Source organism: Trichoderma reesei (assembly GCF_000167675.1).
Source record: "Trichoderma reesei QM6a unplaced genomic scaffold TRIREscaffold_9, whole genome shotgun sequence".
Lineage (NCBI taxonomy): Eukaryota > Fungi > Ascomycota > Sordariomycetes > Hypocreales > Hypocreaceae > Trichoderma > Trichoderma reesei.
In genome coordinates, this window is record NW_006711156.1 from 982,631 (window position 1) to 1,002,395 (window position 19,765).

General features: G+C 54.2%; 5 protein-coding genes across 5 annotated transcripts; 4 read left to right on the forward strand and 1 right to left on the reverse strand.

The window, feature by feature from the left end:
• Positions 1-1,219: 1,219 nt before the first annotated feature.
• On the forward strand, positions 1,220-4,469 carry TRIREDRAFT_121894 (N-terminal binuclear Zn cluster-containing/DNA binding domain-containing protein; the record flags this gene model as incomplete). Its single annotated transcript, XM_006965329.1, has 9 exons — positions 1,220-1,249; positions 1,413-1,726; positions 2,159-2,245; positions 2,302-2,434; positions 2,498-2,949; positions 3,018-3,573; positions 3,635-3,744; positions 3,845-3,937; positions 3,967-4,469. The coding sequence occupies 9 exons, from the start codon at positions 1,220-1,222 to the stop codon at positions 4,283-4,285; spliced, it is 2,094 nt and encodes a 697-aa protein (XP_006965391.1). The 3' UTR covers positions 4,286-4,469.
• Positions 4,470-6,772: 2,303 nt separating this feature from the next.
• On the forward strand, positions 6,773-9,513 carry TRIREDRAFT_22341 (uncharacterized protein; the record flags this gene model as incomplete). The annotated part of the gene is made up of 4 exons (XM_006965172.1): positions 6,773-6,883; positions 6,967-7,231; positions 7,290-8,428; positions 8,498-9,513. 4 exons carry the CDS (start codon positions 6,773-6,775, stop codon positions 9,224-9,226), a joined length of 2,244 nt encoding a protein of 747 aa, XP_006965234.1. The 3' UTR covers positions 9,227-9,513.
• A 1,587-nt stretch (positions 9,514-11,100) lies between these two features.
• TRIREDRAFT_3984 (uncharacterized protein) lies at positions 11,101-13,107 on the forward strand (the record flags this gene model as incomplete). Its single annotated transcript, XM_006965158.1, has 3 exons — positions 11,101-11,293; positions 11,864-12,266; positions 12,387-13,107. 3 exons carry the CDS (start codon positions 11,101-11,103, stop codon positions 13,105-13,107), a joined length of 1,317 nt encoding a protein of 438 aa, XP_006965220.1.
• Positions 13,108-13,582: 475 nt separating this feature from the next.
• On the reverse strand, positions 13,583-14,099 carry TRIREDRAFT_61526 (uncharacterized protein; the record flags this gene model as incomplete). Its single annotated transcript, XM_006965461.1, has 2 exons — positions 13,583-13,776; positions 13,868-14,099. The coding sequence occupies 2 exons, from the start codon at positions 14,097-14,099 to the stop codon at positions 13,583-13,585; spliced, it is 426 nt and encodes a 141-aa protein (XP_006965523.1).
• Positions 14,100-17,388: 3,289 nt separating this feature from the next.
• Positions 17,389-19,214, forward strand: TRIREDRAFT_107523 (uncharacterized protein; the record flags this gene model as incomplete). Its single annotated transcript, XM_006965330.1, has 5 exons — positions 17,389-17,412; positions 17,448-18,637; positions 18,901-18,939; positions 19,050-19,053; positions 19,086-19,214. 5 exons carry the CDS (start codon positions 17,389-17,391, stop codon positions 19,212-19,214), a joined length of 1,386 nt encoding a protein of 461 aa, XP_006965392.1.
• Positions 19,215-19,765: the final 551 nt, after the last annotated feature.

Sequence of the window (19,765 nt, forward strand, 5' to 3'; positions counted from 1 at the left end):
GACAAGGGTCTACGCTCAAGGATGACTTGAATGGAAGGCGGGCCATCCGGCAGTTGAACCATAATACTAGTCTGTGAGGTTACACAAGTGCCACGATGCTAAGAGCTCAAGGTTGCCAATTAGGGTTCGTACATGGGAGGCCATTCGCTAGATGCTCGAGATGGATGGAGGAGATGAGACTTGGCGATGTTGCATAAAATAGCATCAGCAACCTATGCGGACGTACTCTACAATGAATCATTTATCATCAAGGGCCCCATGTTCTTGCCTGAAGAATTGCCGAGTACTGTACCTAGAAAGCTGAAGCTGGAATAGATCTACGCTGCCTCACCTTCTATTGCCTGGATGTCTATGTATGTAGTATATACTGCCTGGCATTGACACCTGACAAGATCAACGGATCACCGGGGACTTTTCCGCCAAATGGGCAATCATATGCTTGTATGGTATCAACATGAGTCGGCCACACCGGCCAGCGCACGGTAGTAACAGTGAGTAATGGAAACACGCCGAGTGCTGACTTGACGCTGAACACCAACAACTGTCGCCATTTGAAGGAAGGGTGACGCGTTCGATGGCTGGCGGTTGATTCGGGGGACATGGCGCAAGCCTTATCGGACGGTAAGGTACCTAGGTAGGTAGGGAGGTAGTAGTAGGTGCTTGTGAGAAGCAAGAGCAGTCGCCGGAACGCCGGTGAAAAAAAAAAGTGTCGATAGGTGCCTTTTTGCACGATGCCTCGCACTTGGCGAAGGCTCACCGAGGGGCCGGAACACCTCTGATGCCCTGAGATACACCGGCCAAAGCATACTTTCCTCAACGCCTACAGTGGTTCCCCTCCCCTCGAGGCTGACTGAGGCATCTTGACAGCATCGCGCCCAGCCAGGCTCGACATGACGCGAGCTCACGTCCAGCAAGACGCAATTGCCCCCCAACCCGGGACGCGCACGAGACGATAACGACAGCCGGGCGATCGCGCAATTGGGCCATGGGCGGAAAACGTCTTGGAGGCGCCCGAGCACGTCACCGGCACTAGCGTCTATCGGTCCCTCGGGCAGGCCCATGGGCCAGAGTCTGGCTCCGGCTGGTCGCTGAAGATGCTGCTGCTGCTCCTTCTCGCAGGTCGATGTTGGAGTTTTTTTTTTTTTTTTTTCTTCATCTACTGGATCCTGGAAGCTTCATCTGGCATTTATGCTTGATTCTTGACGTGGATTCCGACACAATGGGCTGCCGAGTGTGCAGGGCGCGAAAGGTGAGTTTTTCCTTCTTCGCTTTTGGTACTACCACGACACACCCACTGCTATTGAGACGCTAGGTACTGCAGCCTGGTCTCCCTCTCTTCCACCCCAATCCAGCCTCTCGTTGTCCCCTTATCACTGCGAAACCATCTAACCCTCGGCTCTCGCACCCAACAGGTCAAATGCGACGGCAGGCCAAACGGATGTCGCAACTGCGAGCGCCTCCAGCTCGACTGCGTGGGCGACAACGGCCAGGCCGCCGGCCGCGCCACGCCCATGGCCCTGCGCAAGATCCGCACCTATCGCTCGTGTAAGAGCTGCCGCCTGTCCAAGACCAAGTGCAACGGCGACCGGCCGAAGTGCTCGCGATGCGCCGCCAAGAAGACCGAGTGCGTCTACGACGGCGGTTCGGCCCCGCGCTGGGCGCGCAACCTCGACCGCGCCTCCAGGACGGCCTCGACCGACGGCAGCCGCAGCAAGTCGCGCGAGCTGGCCATGGCCGGGCTCGAGGCCGGCGGCGACGACGTCGATGATCTTCTTGTCCAGCAGAGGCATCAGCAGCACCAGCAGCAGCACCAGCAGCTCGACACGCCGCTGACCAGCATCGGCTCGCAGACGACGGACGAGACGCCGGGGTCAAAGGCCTTTGGCAGCACCCGCAGCGTTGCGTCCATCGAGCCGTCGGGCTCGGACATCTTGTCGTGGTATGTACTAGGTATCTTGTCTTGCTGGTGGTCTGAATAGCCACAGTTCAGAGCTCGGCATACACCATGGGTTTCTTGGCATCCCGATGCACTTACTTACACGAGATCACTTTCCAGGCTCGTCTCGCCAAGTCTTCCCACCGGCCGCAACCTGCGCCGCGTCGTGGAGCAATACTTTGCCAACGTCCATCCCATCCGCTGCTTCGCCTTTGTTCACAAGCCGTCCTTTATGCGGCAGCTCGACAAGGGCTTCACCACGGACGATGAGTCGGCGCTGCTGCACATCATCTGTGCTCACGGAGCCAAGTGAGAAGACGATAACCTCCGACCTGTTACAGTGCTGCACTAACACTTGGGTGTAGGTTCTACGTCCTGAATCAGAACGAGCACGCTTCTCCGTCGGGCTTCATCCGGCTCGCTGGCAATGAGTGGGCCAAGAGAGCCGAGCTTCTCATACTGACCAATTTTGGCAAGATCTCTGTTCAGAGACTCATGGTAAGCCGCTCTAGGTCGTCAGACAGCCCTCGACAATGGTAACAGCAACTCACGATGCCCCAGGTTGCTATACTACTTCATGACTTCCACTTCCGGCTAGGGGAATACTCTCGCGCCTTGATGCTCAGTGGCCTCGCTGTTCGCATGGCTCATGCCTTGAAGATCAATGTCGAAGCGTCACCCGACGTCCTCTGCACCGAATCCAACGACTCCGCCCCGTCCGTCGTCACCAGGGAGAGCCGCCGAAGACTCATGTGGGCGTGCTATGTTCTCGATGCGTGGGCCGGCAGTGGCATCGACCAGTTGACTCTCCTTCGTGAGAATGACATCAAGATCCAGCTGCCCTGCAACGAGAGGAATTTTGGCCTGCGGATACCATCAGTGACGGAAACGCTCGGCGTCGGCCATGTCCTGCAGTTCTTGCCGCCGTCTGTGGTGCCGAGAAAACCATCGGCGAACATGGGTATCATGGCATACTACATTCGAGTAGTGGCCCTCTGGAAGCGGATTGTGAGGTATGGCTTGATTTCCAAAACAAAAGCCGTCAATCTGTCTGTTATAGGCTCTCTAACAGTCATTGCAGATACGTGAATCAGTTAGACTCCAGCCCTCCGCCCTGGCTGCCCGACTCGCCATTTGCCGCTCTCGACGCCGATCTCCGCCTGTGGCAGAGGGAACTCCCGGAATTTGTAGAATACTCCATGGAAACCATTTACGCGCGCCTAGACTCCAATCAACTGGGAGCACTCGTCCTGATACACTGCACCTATCATCACAACTACCTGGAGCTCTACAAGCTATCCATGCCAGATCTGTTCAAGCTTCCGAAGCCTCTGTCCGTCCCGCCGGAGCACCACGACTTTCTTCAATCCGCACAGGCCAGCTGCTACCATCATGCGCAGCAGATAGCCGACATCCTGGCCGAGGCGGCCGACCATGGGGCCCACCTGCTATCGGACAGCTTACTCCCATATTTTGTGTACGACAGCAGCAGAGTGATGCTGTACTATGTGGCCCGTTTGCTTGACCCAAACAGACCCGACGCCCAATCAAAGCTGGACGATGCCATCAACGCTGTTGAGAGCAACCGTCGGGTTCTCCGGATGATGTCTGCCTTGTTCCCGATCGCGCAATCCCTGGTAGGTTCTCCCCCGCATGAGTTTCGCTGACGCCATCACCCATGCTGACTTATCGCCAAAGTCGAATACGATTGATCGATGGCTTACCAAGATTCGGCAAAGCTCCAATCGGGATGACATGCTGAGCAGGATGCTCTCCGAAGCCCGGTCTGAAACCAATGATGTCGAACAGTCAGTATATCTCAGATCGTCGCTTCCTTGTATCATTGGCCCTCATGCTAACGACTTCCCCCCCAAAAGATCCAACCCTCCGTCTGTTAGCCCTGTCCAGGGCACGCCAGACTACATGCTCCCGTCAATTTCTCTTCACTCGCTCGCCCGGACTGGAATTGCAACGAGGCGGGCCGCTGATCGGGCAAGCGGCGTCCGCGGGCTGAGCTGGTCTGCCGAGAGCCCGGGCGGCGGTGCATGGGATCGCAACAACGCGGCGCAGCAGCTGGTTGGTCTGAGTCAAGACGGCTTGGCCTCGTCGCGATCCGGGCTCCAGCACGAGCAACCAGTGCCCACGGCCCTTCCGCAACCGCCCCCGGCTTACTCCAAATGGGGCGGCGGCCCGGTCCAGCCGATGTGTGAGGCGCTGGATCTGGATGACTTGCAAAACTTTTTATCGTGGGATATGTACGGGATCATGGATATGGGCGATCCGGTTCCGGACGATGGTGCGGATGACATGGCGATGCGGTCGTGGTCTGGGTCCAGCGATGCGATATAACGGCGTCGCGACAAACGTATATGTGGGCATGGGAGTTTCTTCTTTTACTTCTGTTTTTTCCTGCAGAAAGATACCTCTGGTCATTGTTTTGATGGGGCCAATAGTCGCTTTACAGATACTTACGTGGGACAAGGTGTACAAAGTCAAGGCCCTGGCGGAATTTGGCTTGGACCGCTTCGTCGCCAATGGCGCCGGCCCGTCGCTCGGGTGATCGGCCTCTTGTGCGAGAATCGCTATCCGTCTACGGGTTCGCCCGTCAGTTTGCCGTGAAAACGTAGTGATGATGGGCCGAGAATCACGGCCGTGAGCTGGCGGTGTGATATAGGCTGCTCCTACCGTACTTTTGTACTCTACGCAGACATCCGACGGCATCTACGGGGTCGGTACGGAGTAGGGTATAAGTCGGTTGATTTGCCGTGTAGATGCTAAATGCTAAAGTTGTGATACCCAACGAAGAATTGTCATTTGGGAGCCATGGCGGAGACTTGAAGGTGGTCCAGCTTGAGGGAACTTCATTGAGACCTCTTCCGGTGGCCTTTAACCTAAGGTACTTATCGAAGTTGGGGTTTACCGCAACACACGAACGCAGATGCTTTTTGCTGTTTGGCGAAGCTGGCTTGGATCGTCGTGTAGCAATTTGTTTCGGCGCGGCTGACACTTTACAGCTGCTGATTGCATCGTGTTTTCCAACAAGTTAATCCGATATGGTGTAGTGGCTAACATCGCTCGCTCTCATCAAGGTCCGAGCAGCCCTGGGTTCGATTCCCAGTATCGGAGTTGAACATTCTCTTTTTGCACTTTCCTTGCTTTTTGCTTAGCCTTTGCTCCACCACAACAACTTCAAGTTGCTCAATCCCCAGCCTATGTGCGAAATGCTTTATTTTCTTCTTGACCCGATGTCAGGGATGACAGGATGCTGCAGATGCGCGGCATGAGCACTAAGCGCTGACCAACTGCACTGGTGAGACCAATACTATCTATCTGCGGGTGCTCAGCAGCCTGTTTATTACTTAGTAGTACCTTGCAAAGCTCCATCCACTCGCAACACACCCACTCGTCTTACAAAAAGCCCCGGTAACACAGTCGCACCCGATCCACACCCGATGGTCAACAGCATCTTGCTCGGCATCGAAGAATCAACAACAGCGGCAGCAGGCGTCTTTCTCCCTCCCCCGCTTTGAAAGTTCGATCCGGGGCGACATGGGGCCATGTCAAGCCTGTTTCCGGGAGCGAGCCCCATGTCGAAGCGTGGCCGTGCCCAGTAAAGTGGTCGTATGCATGTAAACAAAGGCGATGTCGAGATGCTTTGCATGAGTCTAAATGCGGTAGCACGCGAGCTAGTAGTTTAGGATTCTCGCGAGGTGCTTTGCAGAAGTAAACATGGCGTGTGTGTTTTGTGTGTTGACGAGGGTTTGGGAGGAGAGGCTGGAGGGGTTTTGGGCCAAGCAAGTTCAAGACAGTCATTCTTTGTCTGTCGTCTGCTGTGTGTTGAGTGATGGAATTCCTCACGAGTTGTGACTAGTATGTACAGCTTCTCTGCATCCTTGACAGGATTCTCTGCAGCGAGCATTGACTCTACATCTATCATCAGAAAGGCCAACCTTGGTTTTCGAGGGTCTCAATACATGCACTCTCGTCAACATCTGTAACAGCTGATTCAACACGATCCAATGCCATCATCACACCTTAGTTGGCGGGGTGTCTGAAACACCCACTTGAAGCCGCAGCCGCCCAAAGCTGCAGGGCGCCTCAGAGACTTGACGGCAGCTCGCAGTCGCCATGGCAACGCAGTTAGCGGGTTCTAGCAGTGGAGTTGGCTCAGAGCGTAGCAGTAGATGGGCAATTGAAGCCTTTCTCTTGGCTGTTTTTTTCATGCAAAAAGCTGTCTCACGGCACTGCATGTCTTTTCTTGCCGTTCCATCACTTCTCCCTCTTCTTTTATCATTTCTCTTCTTCACTCTAACTTGTGCCTGTGCGCAGTTCAAGACTGAGGCGAGCTCCTTCTTCTTCTTCTTCTTCAAGCAGCGCCAACTTTCGTTTCGCCCTCAGTTATTTTCCCCCTTCTGCGCCCGTGCGTCAGTTGAAGAAGCTGATGTATTATCGTTTACCCTCTACCTGCTGTCGACAAACGAGATATCTATATCGGTTGCTGCCCGATGCTTTGACGAATCAAGTCCCCTCACCAGCGTGACCACCTCCTCTTCTTTCTTCTTTATTGGTAAACATCATCTTCACCAAATACCCAACTCTTCAGTCAGGGATACACAAGGAGAGCCGTACCCCTGCGCTGTCACAAGGAGAGCCCCGCGCATTTGTCTGTCCCTGGCCCTTCTTCACCAAACCTGTCCCGCCCGCCGCTGGCAAACGCACCTTTCTCTCGACACTCTCTACCAACGGAGCTTGAGGACTTCTCAGGCCGAAGCACGTGAAGAATTCAATCTTCAGCAGCGCATCCAGTCGCCTAGGGGTGGCTGAATCCCGTTCGCCATGGACACCAGCTACCTCTCCAAGCAGGTCAGCCACAGCATCGGCCAGCTGCACAGCCTGTTCGACGACATTGGCGTCCCGGATCATGAGCGCGAGGCGCGAGAGTCCGAGGTACGATGAAGCCTCCCCCTTTATACTATTCCACCTTTGCGGGATGACGAATGGGATGCTGACGTGGATGGGTGGTTCTATAGCTGTTTCAAGCTCTGTCGGAAGCGCTCAACAACCACCTGCGCTTGGTATCGTCAGAGAAGAAGGGCATGATTGACGAGGCCAAGAAGATTGTCACAGCCATCCGGCAAATGGAGTTGTCGATGAGTGACTCGAAGCAGCGAAGAAGAGGCTCCAACGAGGAGAGCATGAAGATCTCGTACCCTTTGATGCAGTGCCTGAAGACGCTCAGGGAGAAGCATGATCAGGTACAGCGGGTGCACAGCGAACGGGTTGAGCAAGTGCAGAGTGAGTTGTTACTTGCACAAGTTGGATGACGGAGTCGCTTGCTGACGCTTTGCTGCAGAGCTCGCCGAGGCCCTCGAGTCTTACTCGTCACACCTGGAGCCTTCGTTCGTCAAGATCGCCCTGCCGCCTACTGGACCCGACGCGTCCGTCCCCCTCACATTTGATTTATCGCCATCCTACGTGGACCGCCTCGATGCAGAGTTTACGCGAGTGTATGAAGAGTACAATCGCCGGCTCGCCGTGGTAGAAACACTGGGCGATGAGATTATCCAGCTCTGGGCCGAACTTGGCACGCCTCAAGCCCAGCAGGGCACCGCCATCATCAAGTACTACCGGGAGGCCCCTGAGCAGCTTGGCCTCCATCAAGAAGATATCCAGGGTCTTCAAGCCAAGCATGACAAGCTTGCGGAGGAAAAGAAGGGTCGCGAGAAGAAACTGAGCCAGCTCAGAGCCAGCGTCGAGACGCTGTGGGAAAAGCTTGGCATCGACGAACAGGAGACCAAGGCTTTCCTCAACGAGAACAGAGGCTGCGGTATCCGCCAGATCAACGAGTTTGAGGACGAACTCGAACGACTCAACGAGGCCAAGCGCCAAAACCTCCACATCTTTATCGAGGACGCGCGCGTCAGACTCCAGGAGCTCTGGGACGCCTTGTACTACTCCGAGGACGAGATGCTCGATTTTACGCCCGCCTTCTCCGACGTCTACAGCGATGCGCTACTCGAGGCTCACGAGCGCGAGGTTGCTCGTCTCGAGGCATTGAAGGAGCAACGCGCGCCGATTCTAAATCTGATTGAAAAGCACAAGGCCTTGATGAAGGACCGGGACGAACTTATTGCCGCCAGCCAAGATGCGTCCCGCCTTATGTTGCGTGGCCAGAAGGGCGAGAAGCGGGATCCTGGGAAGCTGCTTCGCGAGGAGAAGATGCGCAAGCGCATTGCCAAGGAGCTTCCCAGGGTGACGGTCGAAGTGCGCAAGGCACTCGAGCAATGGGAGGACGAATATGACCGGCCCTTTCTGGTGTACGGCGAGCGATACCTCGACGAGGTGGAGTCTGAAGATGTAAAGCAACCTCCCCAGCGATCCAGGACACCAGCCGGCCCTCCTCCTTCGGCTGCTAAAAGCCTGATGAAGTCGGCGTCATCCTCGGCAATGAAGCCCACCACTGCCAGCAAGGGCGCGATGCCTCCGCGCTCGGTCACAAAGACTCCCTCGGCCGGTGGCATATACTCCATGGGCAACAAATCCCAACCCTTGTTGTCACAGTCCGTCATGGACTCGGGCCGCGGCGGCAGTCCAACCAGACAAGCCACGGCAAGGGCTCCTCTGTCCAAGATGAAGGACGGCAACAACTCGCCAGAGCGACCCAAGGCGCAAATTCAGCGCGGCATGGACAAGCTGCGCACTGGCGGCTCCGTGCGACTCCCCCCGCCCAAAATGCGAGACCTAAGGTCGGTGGCCTCGCTGGAGGCGCCGTTGAACGCATACAAGTCGATGGGTTTAAACTCGAGCAGCATTGTCCGGGCGGTCGATCCCGAAGATGTCTACGATGACCAGTCGCAGCTGGGAAGGATAGGGCGGTCCAACTCCAACACGTCGAGCCATCGGCAGAACAGCTACTTGGAAGAGGAGTACGACGACGGCGACGACGACCACTACTCGTCTGTGCGAGGTGTGCCGCGGTACCCCCAGGCTCTGCAAGGCAGACACATCTCTCGCGCATCCACCACATCCACGGTCGTCACCGGCTCCGAGAACTGGGAGACGTACGACGACAATAGCGAGCCAGAGCCAGACGCGTCGGACGCATACTTTGCCAAGCTCCGCGCCGCCAGGGGCAAACGAGCAGAGCCCGAGCACGGCCACCGACCTACCAGCAGTTCGGCAAAGCGCACTCGCGGGGTGCCTGCGGCATATGGGCCTCCCGTCATGATTGATCAGGACGGCAACCGCATCGTCTCGGGAAGCGAATGGACAGACGAGGATGGCTTATAAGCTGCCTTGGTTCAACGTCAACCTTTTCTATCACAGTCTATGTGCTCTCACGGTCTTATGGCAAAGACAACGACGAAGACGAGATATATGTCATGTAACAACTTCTTCCGACGGCGAGACGACTTGAACAGCGCATGAGGATGGCGGGCCATCTACAAAAGGCGTTGTGCCGCTTTTCTGTCTGTTTCTGCGGACATGCAGAGGCGCAGCGCGCTGCTGCTTCATTTCAGGTGGAATCTCCTTGCTTTGGTTTCTATTATTTGTGCTATATGTGTTGTGCATCATGTATGTGCCTTTCTTCTTCCGTGGCGGAACGCTTCTCCCTGGTTTCCTTTGTCTTGTCTTGTTGGCTACCCAGGTATTCGTTCAAATCACGGACTTGCGTTTGGGAAAGGCTCTAAGCGGGGAGCAGACGGTGTGGCAAGGGTGTAAAAGGGAAGGGGCTGGCGTTTGCGTGTGTTTGTTTGCCTGTTGACGTTTGTTTACATGTGGCATTGGATGGATGGCTTTTGGTTTGGCTGGCCGAGAAAGGCCTTTTGTATTTTGCAGCATGAAACGTGATTTACTCTGTTGGGCTCTCGAGTGTCGTGTCAATGCCGTGCTATATTAAGGTAGGTACCTAAATTTGACCGGATTCATACATACATGTCGTCTATCTGGTAGCCATGACTTATCTGGTAGCGTAAGCGTTGGAAGCAGCACGAGACAGATCTCAGCTGATGCTCGTGGACAACGGCCGTGCTGGGCTTTGATACTTGTATACTGGGCTGAGGATGACCCTGCAGATGCGCACAAGAGATGACCCACGCGATCCATCAGTGCAGGCATCCAGGTCCACTATACAAGCACTCGCAGCAGACACGCATGTGCTGAAGACACGCTACAATAAGCGACAAGGTCGGGTGGTACAGGGCAGAGTCGGCAGCTGAGGACCGAAGTTCCGCCCTCATTGATGAAGAATTAGAGACAATGCGACGATACTAATAAGGCAGAAGCTATTCCAGGAGAGGGCAGAGATGGAGGGACCCTTGTCCGGGACTTGAAGGTCTTTCCCAGTCGTACTAAGGCTGACACGGTACCTTTATTTTCTGATTTTTTTTTTTTTTGTTGAGCTTCCCGGGATCCTTCCACGTATTCGCTTTCTTTTTTCCTCGTACCTGGAGTTGTTTCTTTTCTTACGGGCCGGTGTTTCGTTTCGACTCCTGATTACCTACCTACCTTGCCTGATGACTGTGTCGTTTTCTGTTCCTTTTCCTAGCTCATCTCTTTTCCGTTCGGACGATTCCGGTTCAGCCTACTCACCTAATGATCGACTTGTTGACGTCTGCTCCTATTTTACCTTTCCTACGAGTAGCATCGGAATGCCGCGTCGAAGATCCTAGCGATACGATACGAGTCGAGTGAAGAAAGAGACGGATTAGATGATCTCTAGATTACGAACCTTTACAACCGCGACGAATCACCAAAACGAGAAAGACAAGACTGGAACCTGCAAAGACCCATCCTCTACTCCGAATCCCTCAAGCTACATCTCTCTCTCCCTCTCTCTCTTATAATACTCCCTAGATTTACATGTCGTCGGCGCCGTCCGCCATCTCGGCAATGAAATGATGTCCGACAGCGCCGCCGCGGCTGCTGCGCTCAGGGGCGCCACGCTGGCCTTTCGCAGGGACAGGGTCGACGTCGAGCAGCAGCGGGCCGAGGGGGCCGGCAGCAGAAGGGCGATTATTGATAACGGGGCGTTTTCAGCTGCGACGCAGGCGGTTCGCGGGAGGGCTGAGGGGGCCAGAGGAGGAGCAGCAGCAGCAGCAGCAAGTGATGGGAGGGTGGTGCAGCTACAGCAGCTCCATCCACAGCAGCAGACCATCGACGGGATGGCGGGCGGCGGGGGTGGCGCCACGACGTCGTCGGCGGCGGCAGCGACCGTGTCTGGCGAGAATAAGACGGCTGCCAAGAAGCAGAGCCAGAGCCTGATTGCGGCGACGCTGGCCGCCAGTCGCAGCGCCAGTCCGACGACGGCGGCGGCAGCTGGGGGCAGGGCAGCAGCAGCAGCAGCAAGGACAGACGGTCTGGCGAGCAGCGGCGGGAGCGCAAATACTTCAGGCGGCCTGGGTGGTGATGCCGTGGACGCGGGTCCCTTGGCGTCGGCTGGGTCGCTGATTTCCATGTTTGAGAGGGCCAGGGGGAGGCCGTCGCCGCCCGAGTCTGTTGCGAGCAGCGCCGAGGAAAAGGTGGACAGGACGAGGCCCAAGGCGATGACGACAACAAGCACGACAACTGCCAAGGGCAAGGCGCCGGGCAAGGGAGAGGCGCCGCCGACGCCGCCGGCTGCAAGGACCAAGACGCGCCGAGACCCGGTGGCTGACGCAGGGCCCGAGGAGGAGGGGAGCAGCAGAGCTCCGGCTGGTGACGGGAAGGCCAGGCAAAGGGCCAAACCTCCTCCTCCTGCGGCGGCGGCGGAGTACTCGGACATTTCGGCTTATCCAATGCCAACTCTTACCTCACACAGACAACCACCAGCGCTACAGCAACTATATCAGCGTCCGACGATTTCGAAAGAGCACATCACGACAGTCACTTCTCCCCGGCTGCCATCTTCTTCTACTCCACGACCTATGACGCCAACACCCGCCTCAGCCATTCAACCATCAACACCAGCTTCCTCGTCAGATGCACAACCTCGTCCCAAGAGCTCGCGGACCACGACGGCACCGCAACCTGCGACACCTCCGCCGCTCAAACCTCTTATGAGCAGGCATGTCGCCGAGGTTGTTTCTCCCCAACCGAGGCGGATTTCGAGAACGCCGCTGAGCCCCGTCACTTCCCCTCACCTTGCGCTGAACCCGGGCATCAGCGCTGCGCTCGCGCCGCCTTCTCCCGATCCTCACAAGAAGAGTAGGGACGCTGCTGCGAAGCGACCGCCGACGCCGCCGAAGCCTCGAGGCAGTGGAAACAAATCACTGGATCAGGAACAGAGTCAAGATCAGGACAAGCCTGCGCTTCGAGACCGGTCGTATAGCAGTCACACAGATGGGTCGTCGTCTGGTGGCCAGACGCGGAGCTCTGGAGCTTCCTCAGCATCTCGGCCGGCCGGGCTGTCGACGCCGCTTTCCTTCCATCAGCATGGAGAGACTAATCCGTCCTCAATGGCCCTCGCTAGAAGAGGCTCAACGATGAGCGTCCCGTCAACTCCGTCAAGGGAGCTGGTCTCTCACCGACACACAGCCAGCGGTTCGCCAAATCGAACACAGCTCGACAACCTCACCGATGCAATTGTGGCCGGGTCACTGGCGTCCGCCCGATTGACGCCTCACAATACGGGGCCTACCTCGCTGGCTCCTCCTCCCTTACCGAAACGACAAAAGTCGCCTCGACTTTTGCACACGCTCCGACAGCCGCACAACGTGCTTGAAGATGAGGAAGATCACCACAAAAAGGGGCACAGAGCGCTGCTACGAAAGGGGAAACACGCACACCACGAGGGGTCAAGGAAGAAGTGGCGCGAAGAGATTCGGCCACGGGAGAGGAAGCGCTATGAGGCGCTGTGGGCGTCCAACCGCGGTATCCTGCTTACGGATACGCGGGTGATGAGCCCGGCTACGAGCCTGAGCAGCGACCTCGACCGAGACGTCTCGCAGTGCGTGGCCAATGTCGTGGTGAGAGAAGTGTGGAAACGGTCGAGGCTGCCCGATGACGAACTGGCCGAGATTTATGATCTGGTGGATCGAAGCAGGACGGGCATGTTGAGCAGGGCCGAGTTCGTGGTGGGAACGTGGCTCGTCGACCAGCGGCTCAAGGGGAGAAAGGTGCCGGCCAAGGTGACGGATAGTGTCTGGGGGAGTGCCAACGGCGTCAGGGTCAAGGGGCCGAATGGAAAGTAAGGATATGGCGGAGAGGGATTTGGGTGGGAAGAGCGTTGTTGATACCCTTTGTAAAATTAGAATAGCATGGCATGCGAGCATTTGGATGAACTATGAGATGGTATTTAGATATAATAGATTTACTGGCTTGGACTCTGGGTCCGATTGGTGGCAATTCGTCAAACATGTGTGCTAATAGTCGTGGGTTGTGTCAATCTGACCTAAGGTAAGTGTCCTTGATAAGGTACAACTTGCCATTGTAGAAGAAAGCACAGTTTTCACGATACAATCTGCGAGTTCTTTTGTGTGAGTCTAGGTAGGTACATCTCGAACCATATCGAAACCATGATTCATATCGGCGTCAATAAGTATATATCAAAACAGTAAAAGCAGGCCATCAAGTCCATCTATTGCCAAGCGCCATACAACATGCAATGCTTAATCGATCCAAGCCAAGATTTTACATCATCCCAAGGCAGCTCCCCACACGTTCAGTTTAGAAGGTGCTGGACTTGTAGGTGGAGGAGGTGGAGTCCCCGACGGTGATGGAGACGTTGAAGTTGGTGAGGGTCGGGCCGTAGACGGCGCCGTAGAGGCTGAAGACGCTGGCGCTGATGAGGGCCTCGCCCTTTTCGGCGGAGGCGGGGATGGTGAGATACTGGGTGATGTTGTTGACGGTGTTGGACAGGTCTGGCATCGTTTTATGTTAGTTGATCCATTCTGATGCAGAGATACTAGCAGTACAGTAGGTAGGCATGAAAGGGGGGGGAAAGGGACATACTGGGTCCGAGGTAGGATGAGTCGAGGACCTGGCCCAGAGACTGGGGGTATCCCTCGCCGTGGGCAAAGCCCCAGGCGACGGCCACGTCGTAGACGGTCTGGATGTAGTTTTCCGTGAGGATGAGGCCCTTGATGGTGGAGCCGGGGGCGACGGTCTCGGGGACGGCGATGCCGGCGATGCGGGCGCTGGCGACGGCCAGGAGGGAGGAGAAGGCGGCGGCTTTGAAGAGCATCTTGGAGGCTGTTGTTTTGGTTTCTTTGAGACGAAGGGCTTGTTGGGGAGCTGGGCTTGGTGTAGTAATATACTAGTATATAGTATATAGAGCCTGGGTAATGAAGTTGTTGTGGTCGGTTGAGTTGTGGGATTTGCTTTGATGATGAGAAGGGAAGGTGTCTGATGATCTTTGAGGGCGAAGATGGTTCTTTATATAATGGAGTCCCAGAGGGCCCAATGGGACTTTTTTACAGGACACACACGATCCGGTTCTATACGAGCTACGAGCGCGGACAGACGTAAGACTACACAGTCGGACGTTCTTCGTATTGGTTCCCCCCCTGAATGGAGATCGGACGTTAGTTTCAGCATGATCGCGTGGGCGGATTGAGGCGGTGGATCGGCGCCAACACGAGCTTCTTGGGCTCCCTTTGGTTTTTTTTTTTGTTCGGCGGCTTACAGCACCGGCAGCACGGCATACATGTAGCTATGAAGAGGCTTGGATTGCACTGCGCGATTGGAGGAGAGAGAGGGGGGGGGGGGGGGGGGGGGGGGGTAAGAGGAGGAGGGATTCTTGGCTGATTTCACACCCTTCTCTGTTGGTTTCTCCTTACACTGATTACTCTTCTACTTGTTTCTGTCGTTGCTGTTCTTGTGGCAATCGTCGATATATAGAATCCGTTGACTCCTGCAGGTGGTTTCTAGCGAGTACGGGGTTATTAGTGGGTGATGCTGTTTTGGTGGAATGTGGGACACAAAGAGCGGCATCCATAAAACCTACGAAGCTAACCTGTGCTTTTTGGAGCTGCGCAGTATCGATATTGGCTTTGTGCCTTGTTACCACCGTGAGTTGTACACACATGCCCCTACGGACTTTATCATCGGTAGTGTCCTTTGCCCTACTTCCGTTGTGGTATCAATGACTTATTAAAGGGAGAATAACGGCCACTGTAAAATGCCGAGTCAAGAGTTACGGCTCTATGACGCCTTTGCTGCGGCATCTAATACGAGAAGAGGAAGACCCTTGCTTTTTGACTAGGGCTGAGGGGGTCGTGCAGATCGGCAGAGAAAGAAGATGGTGGGCAGCGGGTGAGCTGTACATACATACGGTATGTTTTGTTCGTGTTTTTGTTTCCTCTCCATCATTTGCAGCCTTCACCTCGTCTTTGACCTGTTCTACGACATGAAAGTACTCGACACAGTATTTGACGTGGTAGTAGGAAGAAGGATTGTTGATTTGGCGCTGAGCTGAGAATTTGAAAAGGAATTGACGGGGGTCCTTTTTGAGGCTGAGTGGTGTAGCATAGCATACTTGTAGGACGTGCATATCATTCGCAATCGGGATATACAGCGTATTCAGTCCCTATCGGCATCACCATGCAATGGTCATGAACTCGCCTTCAGTACAATGAAGACGTCTTCAGGATTCTATAGGAAGATGTTGATGTCTCCTTTCTCGTCCTGAGTACACCGTCTCCGACCCGTGCGCACCATCAAAAGGAGAAGGAAGCCTGTAGAAGCAAAATAGGAGACGCTGCGCAGATACGAACGGTTGCGTGGCTGTGACTAGGGGGGTACAGTACGTAGGTTGGGCAGCGCTGTAAGGGGGCGTTGCTGGCAGAACTTGGCGAGCGACATGAGGTTCAACGATGGTGGGCAATCGGCTGTGAGTCGTTTGGAAATGGGGGACTCTTGGATTTTTTTTGCTGCAGACTGCTTCATCCAGTGTCATGAGTAACTTGTTTCCTAGCATAGACTTAAGTATCACCTTGAGGGCTACATAGCATCTTCCGATTCTACGGCAGGGGGGTTGCATTTTCTCTTAGTGTTGAGCCTAACAGGTGGAGGGCTGGGCTGCATTGCGAGATTAATCCCGAATAGCCAAGATCTGCGTCCGCTGTCGTCATTGCGTGACAGCTGGGCTAGAGAGAACAGCGGCCAGAGGCAGCCAGTAGGAACAGGTCAGGCGGCGGGAATGGCTGCAACGTTTTTGCGTTGGAAGGCTGTATGACTTCATATGCGTGAGAAAGGCGTATCGTATGAGTTGTAGAATACATAACCCCTTGGGAGAATACCGGCGTACTATCTTGTGTGTGAATGCACTGCTTTGTCCCGGATCAATGGATCGAATCGAGAGACGTTGCAACGGCCCACTTGGCCGGGAGATCCGGTGGGTTTTTCATCGGCAGTCAGGGTTTGACAGCGTTGGCGGCGTCTTGCTTTGGGGATGATGAAGATCGAGGACAAACGTAAAGGGAGCCATGGACGGCGTGATATCTGCAGATAACTTGATGAAAATTGGCGACAGCTTTGGCTAGTATCCGTGATACTCAAGATAAAGTGAGCTTGACAAGCGGCGGCTGCTTGCATGTTATGAGCCATAATCGTTGCCTTGAATAATGCAAGTTCTGCATCATATACGAGTTGAGTTACCCGGGAATCAAGCTTCGTTTCAAGCTGGTAAGGAGAGCAATCCGGCTTTCACGTAGCTAGAAATATGACAGGCACCAAACAGCTGATTTGCTCTTCTTCCTCGAGCCAACATGTATGTCGAGTTGCATTAACGCAAAAAGTACCTACAAAGAGTAGGCGCGTCGAGACACGAATCAACTATGTACGTGAACCTTGGCAATACCTTATGCAGGAGCGACAATAAAATTCTGTCTCGCGTGGGTTGAAGGGTACCTTTATATATTCAAATACGAAGAGCACCTTCAACTTGCTACAGTGGCTGCTCACAGCCAATCATCTTCCGTAGTATAGTGGTCAGTATGCAAGCTTGTCACGCTTGAGACCCGGGTTCAATTCCCGGCGGGAGAGACTCGCCAATCCTGAAAAAGGATGCCTTCTATTTTTTTTCTTTTTTCCCTTTTACTTTACTATGAACCTCACTGTACAGTTTTTTTCAAAGGCCAGAAACAGTCTATCTCATTTCTTGTCTTCGCTTTTTACTTCCCAGCCCTCGTCACCTCCTCCATACCCGTCGCGAGTGATAATGACTCCAGCCTTTTCATTTGGAAACGACCAATAGATAGGCGACTTGCCGCTCTCGCATCGCCACTCTCCCCGAACCCTCACCGAAAGAGCCAGCTGAACCCAATAAGACAGTCACTGCATATGCTTTGTCGTCCTAAGACCAATGAGAAGCACATCATTTATTGACTGCCACTGCTAACGTGTTTCCAATAGACTTCATCTTCAGGCATCAAACCGGACTGCCCAACTCCCATCTCAGCCTCCAAAGTGCTGCCTTCCACTCTCCTGCTTCCTCGAATCTAGTGATATATCTAGTTGAGCTGCTAGCAAAGATGACCATTGTCATTCATTTCTTGGTCATTAATTCTTATGACTTGCTTCATTCAGTAAGATGCTTTTCAGGGCCAAAAAACCACGATGGACCATCCATCTCCTCTTCTACTTGTTACCACTTGCCAAGGCTTACACGGTGTTCGAGACCAACTGTTCTGCTCCCGTCACCCGGGCAAACTATGTGTCGTCTCCTAACACTAGAGGCACTCTTGACATATTATGGAGTTCTTTGTTCACAATCCTCGCTTGCACATGGACACTTCAGCATCCCAATGTCCCCGAACAACGTGGCACTCGTGACCCCGGACGGCTGGGTGACATAAAATGGGCGCTGAAGGGTCTCTATAGAAGCACATTACGGTTCATTGTGACAATCATTGCTCCCGAACTGATAATATGTGCGGCATGTCTTGAGCTACTGGAGGCGCACCAAGATTACAGGTCAATGCAGGACATGGCCAAAGAAGACGATGTTGCTTGGAGCCTCAGCCATTCTTACTACGCAAACATGGGCGGTTTTGTCATACAGTCTGTACAGGGGAAGGACGACGGACATTATGGATTATACCATCTCAACTCGAAAGGGATCCATGAACTTCGAAGCAGAGGATACATCGACAAAATGCCTGACGTTGCGACTGGAGAAATCAAGGATAAGTCCAAAGGCGATATATTCGTCAAAGTGATCGCGCTCGGGCAAATTCTCTGGTCAGTCTTCCAGATCATTGCACGACTTGTGAGAGACCTTCCTATCTCGCCGCTCGAGGTTGCCGTCGTGGCCTTTGCTGTCTGCGCCGTCGTTATATACGGCCTCTACTGGGGCAAGCCACAGCGTGTCGGCGTTACCATCACTATTCTTACGTATGATGGAGTCATACCAAGCGATGTGCTCGCAGGGCTGAAAGAGGTACGGCCAGCTTGGCGATTGCCAACGCTCGGAGATGCTTTACCTGGTGCGCCAATCAGCGTTCAATGCACAAGATCCGTGGGTTATAGAGGCTTCGTCCTGACCAACGTCGTCACGACCCTGGGTGCGGCCGTATTTGGCGGAATCCACGTTATTGCCTGGAACTTTGCCTTCCCGTCAGCGATTGAGTTACTCTTGTGGAGATGCGCAAGCATTGCTACTTTTGCGGCTCCCCTCTGCGTCTGTCTTATATACCTCGCTATCTTCCATTTGATGCTAATGGGAAGATTAGAGGAAGATTCTATGTTAGCCATTGGCTTATTGTTATCGTTCACGCTCTTGTATGTTGCCGCGCGGCTTTTCATTCTTGTTGAAATGTTTCGGACGCTTTGCTTTTTGCCTCCTGGTTCCTATATTTCTACCTGGACCTCAAATATCCCACATGTTGCTTGACGTCGAGGTTACCTCGGATCCTGTATATGTAGACGTTCACAGGTTCACGGCGATCGGTTGAGGAATGGCTTCATGAATTGCTGCATGTGTTCCTGTAAGATAGCCATCCAGCCAATGGACTGATCAATACTATCTGGCTTCTTTGATAAAGTAAATGGGCACCTATTGTTCGCCACCCATGGGCCATACTGTATGTAGACGCAAGACTGTTGACGATGCCTATGTTGAGACAGCGGCCTTTCTCTCTCCCGTAGATACCATCGAATAGTAATAGATGCTCATCAACTTCAAACTGTACAGTATAGTAAACCAATCATGATAACCTCGGTTATGTAGAACAGCCAGAAAAATCAGGATCTCGACTTTGAAACTTCTCTCCCTCCGTCAACGGCCTCAGCACTTGCCCCGTCTAGTAGCGGCGGCGCATCTCCGCCTGCCGCCGTCGTCACAGTGCGTCTCGTCTAGGCAAATGGGGCGGTGATGTCACTTCTCGGGCGACAATACCGAAATTCCGAACACTGTGGAAGCGACGCCAATATCGCCCTGTCGCCCCTCCCTTGCCGCTTTCCCCCCGACTCATGCCTGGTTGTCTGGTAAAACAAGTTATCAGGGGACATTGTTTGACCCGGATTTCGCTGCGCTGACTCAACCAATCCCAGCCAATCGGCGCCATTCGCCGTGATGGCCTCACACAAAAAAGTTGTGTCTGCAACGTCTGGCGATGGCGTATCTAGAAGAGGAGACTATCTAGACTAGTAGTTCCACGAGGGACGATAAGAGTGGAGGTTGCCTGGCATCACTATTCACGCTTGCGTCAAGGCTGGACGTCGATTAATATACGTGTATAATCAATATATAAAGTAGATGCAGCACGCATCTGCATGTTTAGAAGCATCACCACGTTCCAGGGTCCGGGCCTCGTACATGACAATCTGACGGGCATAAACTCAAATGCAGCACTAACACTAATCATCCATCGCATAACCAGCCTCGTCCGCCCATCCTTACCTTACCTT